General features: G+C 38.5%; 1 protein-coding gene and 1 pseudogene across 1 annotated transcript; both read left to right on the top strand.

The window, feature by feature from the left end:
• On the top strand, positions 1–8,421 carry LOC140931475 (GTP-binding protein 4-like). The gene is made up of 6 exons (XM_073381287.1): positions 1–34; positions 1,672–1,796; positions 4,070–4,162; positions 7,195–7,257; positions 7,352–7,574; positions 8,339–8,421. The coding sequence occupies exons 2-6, from the start codon at positions 1,740–1,742 to the stop codon at positions 8,419–8,421; spliced, it is 519 nt and encodes a 172-aa protein (XP_073237388.1). The 5' UTR covers positions 1–34; positions 1,672–1,739.
• An 818-nt stretch (positions 8,422–9,239) lies between these two features.
• LOC140931474 (GTP-binding protein 4-like) overlaps positions 9,240–16,497 on the top strand; it is an 11,814-nt pseudogene continuing 4,556 nt past the window's right edge.

Below are 16,497 nucleotides of genomic sequence, written 5' to 3'. Positions count from 1 at the left end.
TCAGGTTATTGAAAGTTGGAGAACACCTGCTGATGTAAGTAAGATAACATTAGACTGACCTGTCCCTCATCTACTGCAATAAACACACACAATTAAATGAGCAGATTTGCACAAATGAAACAAGGGCATGGATTTATTGCCGATTTTAGTCATCTGTTTGTCGCTTCTAAAGAATCCCTGACTGAACAAGTCACATAATGCTATGGTTATGCTTCATATATTGATGACTGATCTTTCCATCCAAGAGGAGGTGATGCATCATTTATAGTGCTTGGAGGTCCCTGGGGGGTACTCCCTATAATGGCCTATACAGGGAGGCTCCGCCCGAAAGCGGTACCTTTTTCAGGCTTCAGGTATATGAAAGGGTAGGGAAATCTGTCATTTGGGTCAGTGAAAAGGCCCAAAAGGGCTTACAGATGAATTTTACGGCTTCATAAAGTCAAGAAAACATTCAATTTTTGCAGTTGGTTCCTATTTAAATGAAAGTGCATTTACAGCAGTTAAAAGGGATACAGATAGAGTTGTAAACAAGGTATATGAAATGGGTACCATTTGTCAATAGAAGGTAAATGAAAGGGGTACCTTTTTAGTGAAAAAATGGTATTTTAAAGGATACAGGGTTGGACCTCAGGGTGGAGCCTCCACAAATAAAAATTTGTTGAGAACCTCCCCCCCGCCCGTTCCCGGCATGAGGTCTTCCTTTTTCCCTAAAAATGCTCTACAATTTACTGTATTTCCTCAAATGAGCACCCATGCTATAATAGGTGCACTTCCCAAATACACTGACCCTGTAGGCTAAATATCAAACAAGTGCCCCTCTTGAATAAGCACCCTACCCATCCCTAAAATACACTTTCTTAAGTTACCAATATGGAGCAGGAAAACTTAATTACTCACCCCCCCCCCCCCCCCCTCGCTTTCAATCCATATCTACCCATCCCACTGAAACAGTTTTAGTGCCTTCATATAATGTTAAATTACTGAACTTTACCATTATTTTTGGAATTCAAGGATGGAAAGACATGTTTTAGCTTTATAAAAAGATATAGCAAATGGCATGAAATGGCACCTTTTCTCACTTAATTTATAATTGCCAATTACAGTATTTATTCAAATAAGTGTTCAACCTCAAATTAGCGCCCACCTCAAATAAGCGCCCATCCTAGAGGCAGAAAAAGTTAATAGGTTCTCAGCCTTGAATAAGCGCCTAATAACAAGTGCTAATTGTTATTAGCATTAATTTTATTGTTTTGTTGCAAAATAAACATACTACACTTGCCGAAAATGGTGAAAATTTAATAAGCTCCCAGCCTCAAAAATTAATAAGCTTGCAGTAAGTGAACATTTTATATAAAATAATATTATGATAACACTTGCCGGGGGAAAGTTGATCTTGAAATCAAGCTATGACTAGTTCGTGACTGATTTCCCTGTTGGGCAGGTGAGTGAAAAAATTTGGAATCAATATATTTTTTACTCTCAGTGAAAAAAACAATTTTATAAGTTGAAAAACATTACGACAAATTATTGTCAACAATAAAAAAACTTGATCTAAATCATTATAATTTTGTGACTGCATGTGGCATCAGTGTTATCCCTGTATAAAGAGTTGTGACTGACATTCATTTACCTAAAGATAGTAACAATATTTTCTATTGTTACTTCACTCAGTGCTTGCTAGGCAACTCAACAAACACACAGTGGGATATTTAACATACAAGGGCGGCCTTCACTCTTCCATGAACACAACAGTGGTGAGGGAAACAGAAAAAAGTTCAATGCCGTTTACCATTCGGGTAATGACTTAGAATAATAAAATTAACAGTTTTAAACATTTGAATGTCACCCTTCCAAACACTTAACCAACTGTCTATGCTTAGTGAAAGGTGGGTGCCTGGCATACTCGCAGGGACTTAATTCCACTGTGGCCAGCCATTCCCTAGATAGAATACTGCCCCTATGGCTGGCAAATCCGTGCAACCCAGCTATGAGCTCTCATTTCAGGCAACTGTCACACTGATGAAACAGTGGAAGGAAGAAAAATAAGGGTTGGAGGGGGGGGAGAAGATGCCAAAGCAACCACTCCACAGACCACTGCACTAATGCTCAAATTATGAAGAACTCAAAGATCCTAGCAGTGTGCAAAGCTACCATGTACGGTGAGCCTGCACTTATATGGGATTGATTACTGGATGCTCATGGACCACTTGACCGCTAAGCTCGTGGACCACTAAGCCACTAAGCTTGTGAAATGGTTGACTACTAAGCTTCTGAACTGTTTGATTGCTAATCACCCTTCAAACTATGATTGTTATTCTTCCAAACATTTGAAATCTAAATGGCATTGCTCAAACCATTTGAAATCTGAATTTCTTTCTTCCCAAAATTTTAATTCTGTTCACATAAAATTAATCTTTCCAAACATTAAAATTCTGAATGTAACCATTCCAAACATTGGAGTTTTTGCCCTTATCCTTGAACTTTTAGAATACAGATCCTGTCCTTGCAAACATTGGAATTATCACGTTATTCTTCAAAAGATTGGCGTTCTGATCTTATCCTTTCAAACTTTGGAATTCTGGCCTTATAGTCCTTCCAAACATTGAAATACTTATCTTACACATCCAAACTTTGGAAATCTGGCCTTATCCTAGCTTCCAAACATTAAAAATACACTTCCAAACTTTTGAATTCTGGCCTTTTCCTTTAAAACATTCGAAGAATGATCTTGCACCTCCAAACTTTGGAATTTTGGCCTATATCCTTCTAAACATTGTATTTATTATCTTATCCTTCTAAACGTTGGAACTCCTCTTGTCTTGCTAACGTTTAATTTTTCTAACGTTTGAATTTTGATTTTGTCCTTTGAAACATTGCTTTTTTTATCTTACCCTCCCGAACATTGGAATCCCGGCGCTATACTTATAATCAATAAAAACCTTATCTTATCCTTCCAAACATTGGAATTCTTTTCTTATCCTTTCAAACATTGGAATTCTGATTGTATCCTTCTAAAGATGTCAGTGAATTCTTATGTTATCGTTTGAATCATTGGAATTCTTGTCTTGTTCTTCCAACAGTGGAGTTCTTATCTTATCTTTCAAAGCACTGGAATTCTTGCCTTATCTTTCCAAACATTGGACTTCTTATAAATGTTTATAAATATGCGGTGCCAACTTTCCTCACTTGCAGCCAATGGCTAAATTCTAGAGGGACCAGAGAGGTGAGATTGGATGTCAGCATGTAAAGGCGCACTCTCGCAGCCACTTCAGTCCACGTTTTGACTGATGACGGCACAATTCACTACTACTAGAACGTACCACTACCACTACTACTGTCACACTACTACTGTCACACTGGAAACTCTGTAAGGTTTATTACATGTACCTTTGTAATCCTGACTTAAATTGTTGGAGGGTTAAAATGGACAGAAACGCAAGACAACGACTTTCTTTTTGTTTTCCTGAACTTTGTTACAGCCCTTCAGAATTCAACTCCAAAAAAATTTGCCCATTGTTGGAGGGCTAAAATGAAAACTTCATGCACTGGGCCACTTGTAACGAATGTTACCCTCGTACTTAAAAAGGAAGTTAAAGCAATGACAATTGTAACAGCAATTAGAAAGACAAAAAGGCAATTCGTTAGATTAGCAAAACAACAACTTTGTACATTATTTTCTTAGCCATCGTTGCAGGACTACAACATGGAAGTGTGTAATTTCACATTTTGTCATGGACAGGAACCCAAGACAACAACTTTCTTTTTCTTTTCCTGAACTTTGTTACAACCCTTTAGAATTCAACTCCAAAAAATTTGCCCACATTTGACGAATTAAACAAGATGGAATAAGTGTGATAAAGTTTGAGGCAATGCGAATTCACTTTTAAAGTGATGTTTTCTTAGCTGCCACCTTTGTTGTTGCTAATGTGCTACGAGTGAGAGCCAGGCATTGTGAATTCCAATTGCAATCATTAATTTGGTGATCCTCAGGCAGTTAACAGAGTTATTACTGTAAGGTTTATAACCATAGCATTGCAACAAACATAATTATTTTTTATGTTCCCTAAAGGTGACAAGAGCAGATGTTAAAGTCCAACCATACGTCCTCAAAACCAAGTCCCCATTTGTTGGCCACATGGATTACAAATATCTCAGATGGCAGGTCAGACCAGACTTTTACCTGTACATATGTGTAATGTTGACTGTACATTCACCCCAGCCCAGTTTTTTTACATGTAGTTTTATGTTGTGTTTTTTATTCATCCTCTGACAATTCATGTGGCATAATACACCAAACGAAAATGACATGTTTTGCACTGTGACTGTGTAATTTGGTACACTAACAAAATCAACTTTGTACTGTACCAACATCAATAGACAGCTACATGTGTATAACCCTGTTTGGTAAAAAAGTCAGTTTAACAGAAGAGTTGGTTTAACAAAATAATGTAACAACATCATATTTGTACTGAAGTGCCAATTGATATAAAAGTGTACTACCCTAACTTGTCAGTTTTGTACAATACCAGTATTTTTTTTTGTATCGTACCAACATCAGCTTGTATGTTGAAGCAGTTTGATTTTGACAAATGTAAAAGCAGCAATTTTGATACCATAACAGTATCAATTTGTATGGTTTCTTGTCAATGCAGCCAATACCAAGGAAAAACTTTCCTTCATTGAATTGGACAGATGCTCATTAATGACTTCAGAAAAATTAATATTGGTTCCGTGCTAAATGAAGTTGCAAGGGTAGTAAAATTGTTACAAATGGTATTGGTTCTGTACAGTTTTATTACTGGTATTACATAGTACTAGTATTGGTTCTGAATAGTTTTCTCAGTGTTCTTACCAAGATTGTTACCACCCTGGGGTCCACAGGACCCATAGAGAAGCTAAAATGGGGTCATGAGGGAGAAAAGCGGGTCACAATTTTTAAGACAGTTAATTCAATGTTTAACTCACTGATCTGAGTTTCAGGTTAAATACCTCATACTTTCATAGATAATCAGTGATTTTGTTACAAATATGTTATGGTGAGTCCTGGGACTCAATTTGTGAAAAGTCATGAGTCCCAGTTCAAAAAACAAACAATGAGTCCCCGGGTCTTTTGTAACCACACAGTTAATCCAAAGACAGACTCCAAAACTCTGTATTTCAGTTTACTGAAATATACTGTGTAAAAATATACTCCGTCTATTGTAAAGCACAACAAAGACTGAAAGAAATAAGCATCATTTAACAACAGCCACAGAAATCACACAAACAGGATATTCTACAGAAACACCTTCAGATCAATCAATCAATATTTGTGTCATACGGGATGCATACCATAAATTATTTAGCATCTTTGGGGATTTTTATGTGTCAGGGACACAGCACGCAGATGTAAAAAATACAAAGTACAAAGTGATATTTTCTTTGTACTGAGCAATGTGAAGTGAAAAGTGACATTGGTACAGAACAAAATGATATTGTCCCCTCCCTTGAAAAATATCTTTGACCTCTGAGCTTCCATGCCACTCTATCTCCACCACAAATGAAAAATATGTTTAAACAAATACCTGCTAAGCAGGCTACTACTCATAGAAGAGAACTTCTACATTCTATAATAACTACTGATACAAGGTACAGGTTGTACATTTCCACGCCTTTATCAATTTTCAAAATCAATATCATTGATCATGATTACCGGCTATGAGGGCATAATGCGATTCTTTTTAAGCAAAAAGAAAACTGAGAACTATTCCAGTTTTATGAGACACTAGTTTGAGTAAACAAGTATTCAAAGGCGCGAGTCACATAAAAAAATTAAGCCCTTAGGGTCCTTAAAGCACCTAAAAATATAGTCTCTTAGGGTGGATTTCTACTGTCGCAATTTTCACAAGCGTACATGTACAGTATGTATGTGTACAATCATGTAGATACCTAAAATGTTTAAAAAAGAGGCAAAGTATGGAAGGTCACGCATTAATGTAAAAGTTGAACCGTGCTCAACTAAATGCACGATTTATTGGCAACGTTCTTCCTTTGTTCTTACTGGAAATTTAAACTGCCTCATTGCCTATGATTAAGATATACTTGTAGTGCATATACGCAACCTATATCTTTCTGACAGAATCGACACAGAGTGTTGATGCTTTCGTAGGGAACATGAAAGTAACAACCCCATCGCCAGGGTTTTCTCACGTTGAACTATGCATGAGTGAATGTACAACTCAGGCACCCCTCGGCAACAACGAACTATGTCGTTTTCATATCAGGCAGTGAGTTCGAGTCGAAACAGTAGAGCCAATCTCTGTCGACTCAAAGTGAGTGAGTGACACACTGCATATCGAAACCTATCACAAAAACCCTTTGGACACGCTTTGGGTATCTATGTGTTAGAACATTGATTTTCAGTGAAGGTACATTACAGCATTATTTATTGCTGCTGTTCAACATTTGTCTCGTGTTAATAAATTTTAACAATTCTGGCTTCACTTACATAAGATGTTCAAAGTGAAAAGTTTATGTAGGATGAGTTACTCAGTCATCTGATGTATCCTAGTTACATCAATAATAATGATAAAGTAGTACTACTAATATATTAATTATGTTAGAAAATGTGCTTGACCGAATTCTCAAAAACCACTAAAAAGGGTCCTTGAAAAGTGGCTAAAAATATGTGCAAACATGTTCCCCTATTTAAAATGCAGCAGCATGAAACCCTGGGGAAAGGGTTCAAGAACAAGTAAAATTGAAGACCTTGATATTTTTAAAACTACAGTACTTCAAGTATAAGCTACTGGTAATTTTAAAAACCTAAAAAGGATGCAAAAAATAAGTGCAATTAATACTACAATATATTATAATCTGCAGTTATTCCAAAATTATATAGAATTGAACAACTGTTAGTAACCATGTAAAGTATTTCAAAAAAGAATCAAAACCAAAAAAATTGATCACAACTATCCACATGTCTCTAAACTGTGCCACAACATTTATTTTAAAATTTCTGAGATATTTTAATTTTGTTCCCATGTCTATCAATAGTCAAAATAACATTTGCTACTACACTGTACTTCATTGGGAAATTAAACGTTTGACTAACAGTCATTGTGGTTTCATTTGTGTAAGTTGATATTGTATGCTGATCATACAATATTACCAGTCTGTACATGTATGCATGTGTTGTATTTTTATTATTCATAGGTTGTTGACAATCCAGGAATCCTCAACCATTCATTAGAAGAAAGAAAAACGATAGAAATGCAGGTTAGAAAGTTTGTCAATGATGTAAGTCTTTTGTTACAAATCATTGTGATTTTTTTAAAAAAGAAAGATCTAAAAATTTACCCGAATTTTTTAGGCAATTACTGCCTTTGCTCACTTGCGAGCGGCAATTCTCTACGTGATGGACATTTCAGAGCAGTGTGGTCACACTCTTGAGGAACAGATGGAGCTGTTTAATGGTATTAAACCTCTGTTTGTAAACAAACCCTTGCTGGTAATCTTAAACAAAATTGATGTGCTTAGACCTGATGAGCTTTCTGAGGAGAAGAAAGAGTTGATGAAAGTTTTTGATCAAGAAGGTAATATTCTGCTTGATCTTCATTACATTGTAGTACCATGCTGTATTACAGTCCACCTACTTTACCACAGTTTACCCAGGAAACCCTTAATGCTCTGATCATCATCATCATTATCATCAAAATCATTATCTTGGTGATAATGATCATGATCATCATTGATCATCATGATGATGGTCGTCATCATCATCATCATCACCATCATCATCGCTACCACCATTGTCATCGTCATCATCATCATCCTTAGTCTGTGAGCAAGCTCTCCATTTGTAGGACATCGGGAGAAGTAGACACGCGAGAGGAGATGTGAAAGCAGCAGTTGGGGAAGCGAAATTTGGCTTAGTCCTGGGTTAAACTTAACCGTCTTTCAAGGAACCAGGCCCAGATCATCATCTCAGTATCATTACCATCATCATCATCATTATAAAAATCCTTATCTTGGTGATTATGATCTTTGATCATCATTGATCATCATAGTAGTCATCATTATCACCATCGTCATCATCACTACCACCACCGTCATCATCATCCTTAGCCTGCGAGCAAGCTCTCCATTGCGAAAAGTAGACACGTGAGAGGAGACTTGAAAGCGGCAGTTGGGGGAGAGGGAGAAGAGCGTGCAATGTTTACTCATTAATTTTCATTTCCACCCTAAACACCCCAAAACATTAAAACTGTCACTGCAAAGGTGTGCAGATTAGAACGTCACGTTAAGACAGCTGAGGGCACATAGAATTTATTTATTTATTAAATCGCTTTCTCAACAGCTTTTCACTTCATCAAAGCAATGTTTTTGACCACTGATGTGTTTTTTTATCCTCTGGACATCGAACTACAACATGTCCACTAGGATAAGAACTCAATACTTTGATTCTCGTCTCGTTAACATTCGAAAAGTTATCCACAGTCAGAAGACTAAGCTCATCGTCACAATTACTAGTTTTTGAAACACAGTATATATTTGTCTGTTTCGGAACTGGAGAAGAGCATTTTCCTGGACTTGGTTCTTTTATGTTTTACTCCTCAGTTGCTTCCTACTCTTTCTATTGACCTTCTCGACAGTCAGCTGCTAATTCTTCGTCAGCTACACTGTCATGTACCAGTTTCTGAATTTTCCTGAGATTCAAATTTGACACACAGATGAAAGTTATCTTTCACAGAAGAAGAAAGCCATTTTCTTCCTCTGCCAGTCTTTTCTTTTTTGAAGTGAGTTCAGCGATCGCCAACATAACGCAGGTTTTGGTGATAATACTTTCCCTTGAGCTAGGCCCGTCATCAATCAACTTTGATTTCCAGAACGTCATTTATCCTTTCATCTGGGCGAAGTACATGTACAAATTAAAACTCATGAGAGATTGTTACAAGCTCTTCTTTTCTCGGTCTCTCGCGGCTTTGTCGCTCGCTCTCTCGCGCATTCTCGTGTGGCTCGCTTGGCTCGCCTAAAGAGGGGAGCTTGTCCACAGGCTACATAATCCTCATCATTATCCTAAACCGTTAACTTAGAAGGCAAACTATTTTTACTTGACTTTTGTAAACATAGTAAGTCTCTCCCCCAGAATTAGAACTTGTTATATTAAGGCAGTGTATGTTTGTACATTATTGAAATTTTTTTTGTGTATAAACAAAGAACGAACATAGAGATAAACTCCTGGCTGTTTCTGTAGGTGTTTCCCTTCTTCCAATGAGTACAGTTAGTGAAGAAGGTGTGATGACTGTCAGAAATGAAGCTTGTGATCAGCTCCTAGCTCAGAGAGTTGAAATAAAGATGAAGAGCAAAAAAACATCAGACGTTATGAACAGACTTCATGTTGCCATGCCAGCACAGAGAGATCAGAAAGAAGACCACCCTGCATTCCTCAGGTAATGCCACACTATCGCGAACATCTCATAAAGTAACTGTAATCAATCCTTAAAGCCCACAGTGATCAGTATAGACTTTCTCTCGGGGGAATCAATGTGTTATTTAATAAAGAAATAGTGAGGGTTAGGACATTGATCACATAAGAAAATTGTCTTGGGAAGTTAACACTGGTTGTACGAGAGATAGATAAACTCTCATGGAAGTTTGTGCTGTATAGTATAGACTCTGTTACTGTGCTTTTCACAAACACGCGAACTTTCTAGTTCAAAAGCTGCCTTCACAATTGCGTTTTTTGCTGCCCTTAATCATAATTACACTTTTACCATCACAAGCAATGAACCTTGAAAACAGAAACACACAAAACGGATCGGAATCCGCTAATCACAGATCACAAGCCATGACCTTTTGAACCCATTTAAGTAAAGTTCTGTTTCCTGAGAGGTCCGCTAAGATGATTGACTGCAGCGAATAACACAAACGTTAGTTGGCTTTCGAACTTTGGAGTTCGCGTGTTTTTGAAAAACGCAGTAATGTAGAAAAAATACCACAGTAGATGACTGTTTGTTTTATTGGCATAAACAGCACCACCCATGCACAAACATTGAGTTCTGTGTAAATAGAGAGTGAACACATCAGATTTTTCTTTGCACTGTTCCTTTTTGAGAGCTTAAAGATAAACAAAGAGTATTAAATACAAAAGCGTATAAAGAAAGCCCAGGGTTAAGTGGATTTTTCTATCAGGCTATTGAAATTTGTTCTTAACTTGCCTATTGGGCAAGTGAAGTTTTTTGGGAAATTCAAATTACAGCACCCTGGGTACCAGAGGTTTTTCTCGCGTACGGCGGGAATTTTCGGTGTTGGCCGAAGGCCGACGCATCTTCGGCCGTAGGCCGAAGCCATGAGTTTTACAGAAGAACTGTGCTTAAGTTATTATGCTACGCCTGTAGCTATACTTTTCCCGAATGGCAGGCTGTAAAACTGACTTTCTTTACACCCTGCTTTATAGTACCTTATGATGGTTTAATTATTACTGACAAATGTGCATAAAATAAATCATATATGAGAACTGTGGAAATGACTTTTAAAAAAAAGAAAAATGATCGTTGCAGTTGTGATTTATGATTTTCATACATTGTAGCTTAGTTGGTTAGAGTGTCGCACTGGTATTGCGAGGTCATGGGTTCAAATTTCATGGAAGTCCTGAATGTTTTTCAGGCTTCTTACGCAATTGCATAAATTTACGTTCACAACTGCGAGGATCGTTGTTCATTTGTTTTAAATATTACTGTTAGTAACCATTCTGTCAAGGAGCCTGTGAACAGGCCTTTGGTCGAGCGGGGTGGGGAGAGGGAAAAGTGAAAAGGCCTGTAGACAAACATTTGGGACCGCCATTCCACGGCACCCGCTGTGAATCAGATCCTGATGCAAGCTCTTATTGGCGAGAACACTGACTGTTGATAGGTCTGATTGACATCAGCTCTCGGTTGGCACGTAGCACGCGATTTGATCACGGAGTGGCAATAACAAAACAGTCCAAAGACTATTACCACGGGAGGAAGTACGCGCTCCAGTCAAAAGACCCAAACTATCTTTAGAAAAACACTAAGCTGGAGTTTACCGAATCACAATGCAATCCTCCATAGTTGATGTACCTTCAGTTTAAGCTGCATTTCAATCTTATAATTTTGGATCTGTAGTAAATCACTATCCGTGATAATTTTTAAACGTTCTGCAAAGAAAACTAACGAGCTGGGCTCAGCGTGATACAACATTGCAGAAAAACATTACATTCACGGACCAAAGAAAATCGCTTAGTTATTCAGATCCAGAAGGCACTTTGGAGAAAAGTAAGACTCTTACTCAGCCGCAATAAAAAGCTTTACCCTTCAAAAGAGGTCAAAGAAAATGCTCTTGCATCAGAGGGCAAATCGTCTCGACCAGAAACAAAAACCACAGTAAATCGATATGTGTGCTATGACCTCACAGTATGAAACAAGCGGCTAAAATCACATTTGCTCAGTGAAATGCAGAACCTTCGAGAGAATAATGTACCCCGCGGAGGAAAAAACTGATGGGAACAAGCAGCATTTTGGCATGAAGTAAAAGTCGTGTCGGCCTACCGCCCCTTTTTATTGCCATAAATACCCGAAGGTGTAATTCCTGTCAGCGATCAAAGCGCTGCTGATCTCTTTGTAGTTTGTACTTGTCTTTGTAGCTTCATGTTCTGGAGAAGTCATAATAGTATCTGTACATTCCGCATTCCAAGTTCGCTCATTGCAGCGGCTTGTTAAATTACAAACGGAACTAGCAAGACGAACGGCTTATCACACACAAGTTAAGCAGCTTACATAATTATGCAAATCGGAAAACCTTTCTCCATGCTCAAAGGGAAATCTGAAGGATTCAAATGCTTGCACTAGTACAACGCTGTCCTGACCACTGTCAACGAGCAAGGTCTTATTTCTTGAAACGCCAAAGACCGGCACCCTATTAATTCTCTTACCGGAGATCAACGACTTTTTGCAAACTCGACAATGAAGCTCGCGCTCCATTTCACTATGTTTTCAAACGGAGCAAAACACCGCTCATTTCCCGTTGATTTTTCCAGGAGTTATTTACACGCGAAATTGATTGACAGATAACGATCTTTCTGACAGATGATCGACAGGATAATTACAAGGGGGCAGAATAGCGGCCTCACAGGCTCTCTCCCCCCTTTCCCTTCCTTTTCGTCGCTATTTTTTCCCCAAACAGAAAGCCTGTTCACAGGCTATCTGTCAAGGTGATTGTAATACATGTATTTATTAGATCTACACTGTGTCATATTACAAGAAATTATGTCCACAAAGTGAGAGTGTGGATTGTCTTATAATATTGATTCAAACTGTATTTTTGCCACTTCATATACAGGCTGTACTGGACAAAAGGCAGGCTATGGTTGTTGAAGGAGACCAGCCCAAGCGCAAACTGGCCAGAGATCTAGAGATTGAGATGGGAGAAGATTACTACATGGATATGCGGGAGCATTGGGATCTGGCAAAAGGTGACGAGAAACATGATATTTTACCAGAGATTTATCTTGGAAAGAATGTGGCTGACTTCATTGATCTAATTCTTACCAAGATTCCCGGGTAATTCTTGCCAAGGTTCTTGCCAAGATACCCAGAGTAAATCTTAACCAAGATTCTTGCCAAGATACCTATGGTAAATCTTACCAAGATTCTTGCCGAGATACCTACAGTAATTCTTGCCAAGATTCCTATGGCAATTCTTGACAAGATCCCCGCAGTAATTCTTACCAAGATTCTTGCCAAGATTCCCGTGGTAATTCTTACCAAGATTCCCGTAGTAATTCTTACCAAGATTCTTACCAAGATACCCATAGTAATTCTTACCAAGATTCTTGCCAAGATACCTATAGTAGATCTTACTAAGATTCTTGCTAAGATACTTATAGTAATTCTTACCAAGATTTTTCCTAAGATTCCCATTGTAATTCTTGCCAAGATTCTTGCCAAAATTCCCGTGTTAATTCTTGCCAAGATTCTTGCCAAGATACCCATGGTAATTCTTGCCACGATTCTTGCCAAGATTCCTGTGGCAGTTCTTGCCGAGATTCTTGCCAAGATCCCCACGGTAATTCTTACCAAGATTCTTGCCATGATTCCCGCGGTATTTTCTACCAAGATTCTTGCCAAGATTCCCGTGGGGATTCTTGCAAAGATTCCCGTAGTAATTCATACCAACATTCCCGTTGTAAATCTTGCCAAGATTCCCTGTGGAAATTCTTGCCAAGATTCTTCCCAAGATACCCATAATAATTCTTACCAAGATTCTTGCCAAGATACCCATGGTAAATCTTACCAAGATTCTTACCAAGGTACCGATAACAAATGTTACCAAGATTCTTACCAAGATCCGCATAGTAATTCTTACCAAGATTCTTGCCAAGATTCCCGTGGTAATTCTTGCCAAGATTCTTGTCTTGCCAAGATACCCATAGTAATTCTTACCAAGATTCTTGCCAAGATTCCCGTGGTAATTCTTGCCAAGATTCTTGTCTTGCCAAGATACCCGTAGCAATTCTTACCAAGATTCATGCCAAGATACCTATAGTAAATCTTACCAAGATTCTTACCACGATTTTTGCCAAGACTCCCGTGTTCATTCTTGCTAAGATTCCTGTGGTAACTCTTGCTAAGATTCTTGCCAAGATACCCATAGTTATTCTTACCACGATTCTTGCCAAGATACCTATAGTAAATCCTTCCAAGATTCTTGCCAAGATTCCCGTCTTAATTCTTGCCAAGATTCCTGTGGTAATTCTTGACAAGATTCTTGCCAAGATACCCATAGTAATTCTTACCAAGATTCTTGCCAAGATTCCCGTGGTAATTCTTGCCAAGATTCTTGCCAAGATAGCCGTAGTAATTCTTACCAAGATTCTTGCCAAGATTCCCGCGGTAATTCTTACCAAGATTCTTGCCAAGATTACCGTAGTAAGATTCTTGTTAAGATTCCCGTAGTAATTCTTGCCAAGATTCCCTGTGGTAATTCTTGCGAAGATTCTAGCCAAGAAACCCATGGTAAATCTTACCAATATTCATGCCAAGATAGCCATAGTAATTCTTACCAAGATTCCCCTCGAAAATCTTACCAGTATTCTTACATTTGTACCAAGATTCCTGCAGAAGGTCTTACTATTTTTCTTTTTAAGATTCTTGTAGTAATTGTTAGTAAGGTTCTTACCAAGATTCCGTTTGTGTTTTTACTGTGTAATTTTGGTGGCCTGAGCATGTGCGGTTTTGAAGTTATAGAGGCAGGTCTCTAGAGTTCCCTACCGGGCGCAGGAAGCAAAAACAACCGCCATGTATGCACGGGGTTAAATGCTCTCTAGCGTGTCGCCTGACTTTCCTCTATCGTGGTTACTGGTCACTTCTCGAATTATTTGTATTTGTCTCGTTTTACAGGAGGAATTGGACTCTGAAGAAGAGGATATAAGAAATAAAGCTGAACAGTGAGTTATACGTTTAATTATATATTAGCGACTCTCTGAATTTTCTTGTCTTGGTTAAAGCTTTCTGAGCGCAATTTTCTCTTTACTTCAGAATCCGCGAAAAGAAAAAGCTTATTGTCAAAGCTCATCGTGAGATGAAACCAAGAAACAACAAAGCAAAACTTTCACGTTCCGTGTTCCTTAAGGTAAGTTAGAACTTTTACAGCAAGGAGCCCAAAACTATGACCTCACATTGTTTCGTGCAGATTTAATCCAATCAGAAGCCAGCTGGAAACTGTCCTCCACTTCTGATTGGTTAATGTCTGCATGAAAGAATGTGAGGTCACACTTTCGGGCCCCTTCACATCGTTTCTGTTTTGTTTCTCGGTGAGGAGTAGTATTGACTATTTTCCAATTCCCCATAATACACTCTGTCTGCCCCCCAAATTTTGCATAACTTATTGTCTTAAAATGCTCTTGGGAAAATGCAATACTCCCAGGAGCATTTAAAAACAATGGTTTATTCAAAATTTGGGGGGCAAACAGAGTGTATTATGGGGAATTGGAAAATAGAGAATGTACTGTAAATTTTTGGGACCAAGAAAAAGATAAGTGTCAAATCATAGCATAATGGGAGTGCTCTAGAATGATTCTGTGTTTATTCACGTCAGAACCAGTCTGTTACTAGCGAGCAGTCCGAAGTCTAGCGGTCCAGGCGTTACGCTCCTCCGTGGACGACTTAATGGATGTGTGTAAGGCCGTCGCCGAGAGGGCGATAGTTTTACTGTCAGTTCGCGCTTGTGAAACTAAGGGATACTCACAAGTGGAGTTATAGTGCAGGTTAACAATCACAATCTCTCTGTCCAATCACGAGACCCACTGACAGATAAGTGCTTGATCAGCTTAAACAAGGCGTGCTGGCGGAAATTCTAGGAGAAATGCTTTAACTAAAATATTATCCTCTCATTCACGACCCCACGTGGCGCAGTGGTAAAAATATTTCCCGGCACGTACGAGGTGCTGAGTTCCGGGCGAAAAGCCTCTTTTCTTTTCTCTCTTCTCTTTTTTCTTTTTTTTTCTTTTTTGTTTTCCTTTGCGTTTAGTATTTACAGTTATTTTACTTTTGGTTTGTTTCTTTATATAGCGTTAGTTTTTTTACATTTATATATTTTCTTACCTATTGCCTTATTTCCCTTTCATCCTACTTCTTGCCGTTGCCCCGAAGTGCTCCGCGAGGTCTTGCGATTCATGTATTTCTAGTTATCAATTTAAATCTGATTGGTTAAAACAAGTGGTGCGACCTTTTTCAGGCAATCACAGAGCAAAGCAATGTAAAGCCAAGGATTGAAAAGTTTTTATCGGGACCACGTGTGGTTTCGTTGTTTTAATCTTTTAATATTTTTTGCACATAGGCTCAAGCCGCTCGCAGCCGAAAAAAGAGTGATACTGATTTGGGTGAGGCAATGGAAGGCATTGAAGAGGTAGGCAGTATTTTTATCATGCGCACCTATTACCATTGTTTATTTCGTGTATAACACTGGACGTGTACCGATCCGTATTTGCAGGGAGATGAGACTGTAACAAGATCTCGTTCCCAGACCCCAATGAGTCGGAAAAGAAAGAGAGCGGCTAGCAGTGGAGCGCGCAGCTTATCGCGGCCCCCACGTGACCAGTCTGGAATCGGATCCCCAGAGGTAAAAAACAAAACAACAGCGGTAGAATACATAAGCACTGTGAAATAACCTTCTTTTTAATGCATCCACGCACATTTACATGGTGTGAGTCAGCCAGGATCGAGCCCAGCTTGTGTAGTCTACAAAGACTTCTTTGTTTCCATAAAAGTGTGATGAGCTTTGAGGCTTTTATTCAAAGACTTAAAAAACCACCAACGTGCCTATTTTATGCAGTTTAATTGCTCATTACTCAATGAAAAGTTTTCCTTAACAGACTCCAAAGTTTAATCTTAGAACCACCGTATAAGGATTTCCTACACGGACTCAAAAGTTCAAATTAGCCTGTACATCGTAATCAGGTAAACAGTATCAAAGAAATGTACCCCAATGACTTAG

This window comes from Porites lutea, chromosome 3 (assembly GCF_958299795.1).
Source record: "Porites lutea chromosome 3, jaPorLute2.1, whole genome shotgun sequence".
Taxonomy (NCBI): domain Eukaryota; kingdom Metazoa; phylum Cnidaria; class Anthozoa; order Scleractinia; family Poritidae; genus Porites; species Porites lutea.
The sequence above is the reverse complement of the archived record's forward strand: the minus strand, read 5'-3'. Positions and strand labels throughout refer to the sequence as shown.

What these genes read in the sequence shown, in the direction of transcription:
- LOC140931475 (XM_073381287.1), top strand. Translation starts at nt 1,740, where the DNA reads ATGAACACAACAGTGGTGAGGGAAACAGAAAAAAGTTCAATGCCGTTT. An exon ending in GAAAAACGATAGAAATGCAG is followed by an intron (nt 7,258 to 7,351) that starts GTTAGAAAGTTT and finishes CGAATTTTTTAG; the next exon opens with GCAATTACTGCCTTTGCTCA. An exon ending in GAAAGTTTTTGATCAAGAAG is followed by an intron (nt 7,575 to 8,338) that starts GTAATATTCTGC and finishes CTTTCTCAACAG; the next exon opens with CTTTTCACTTCATCAAAGCA.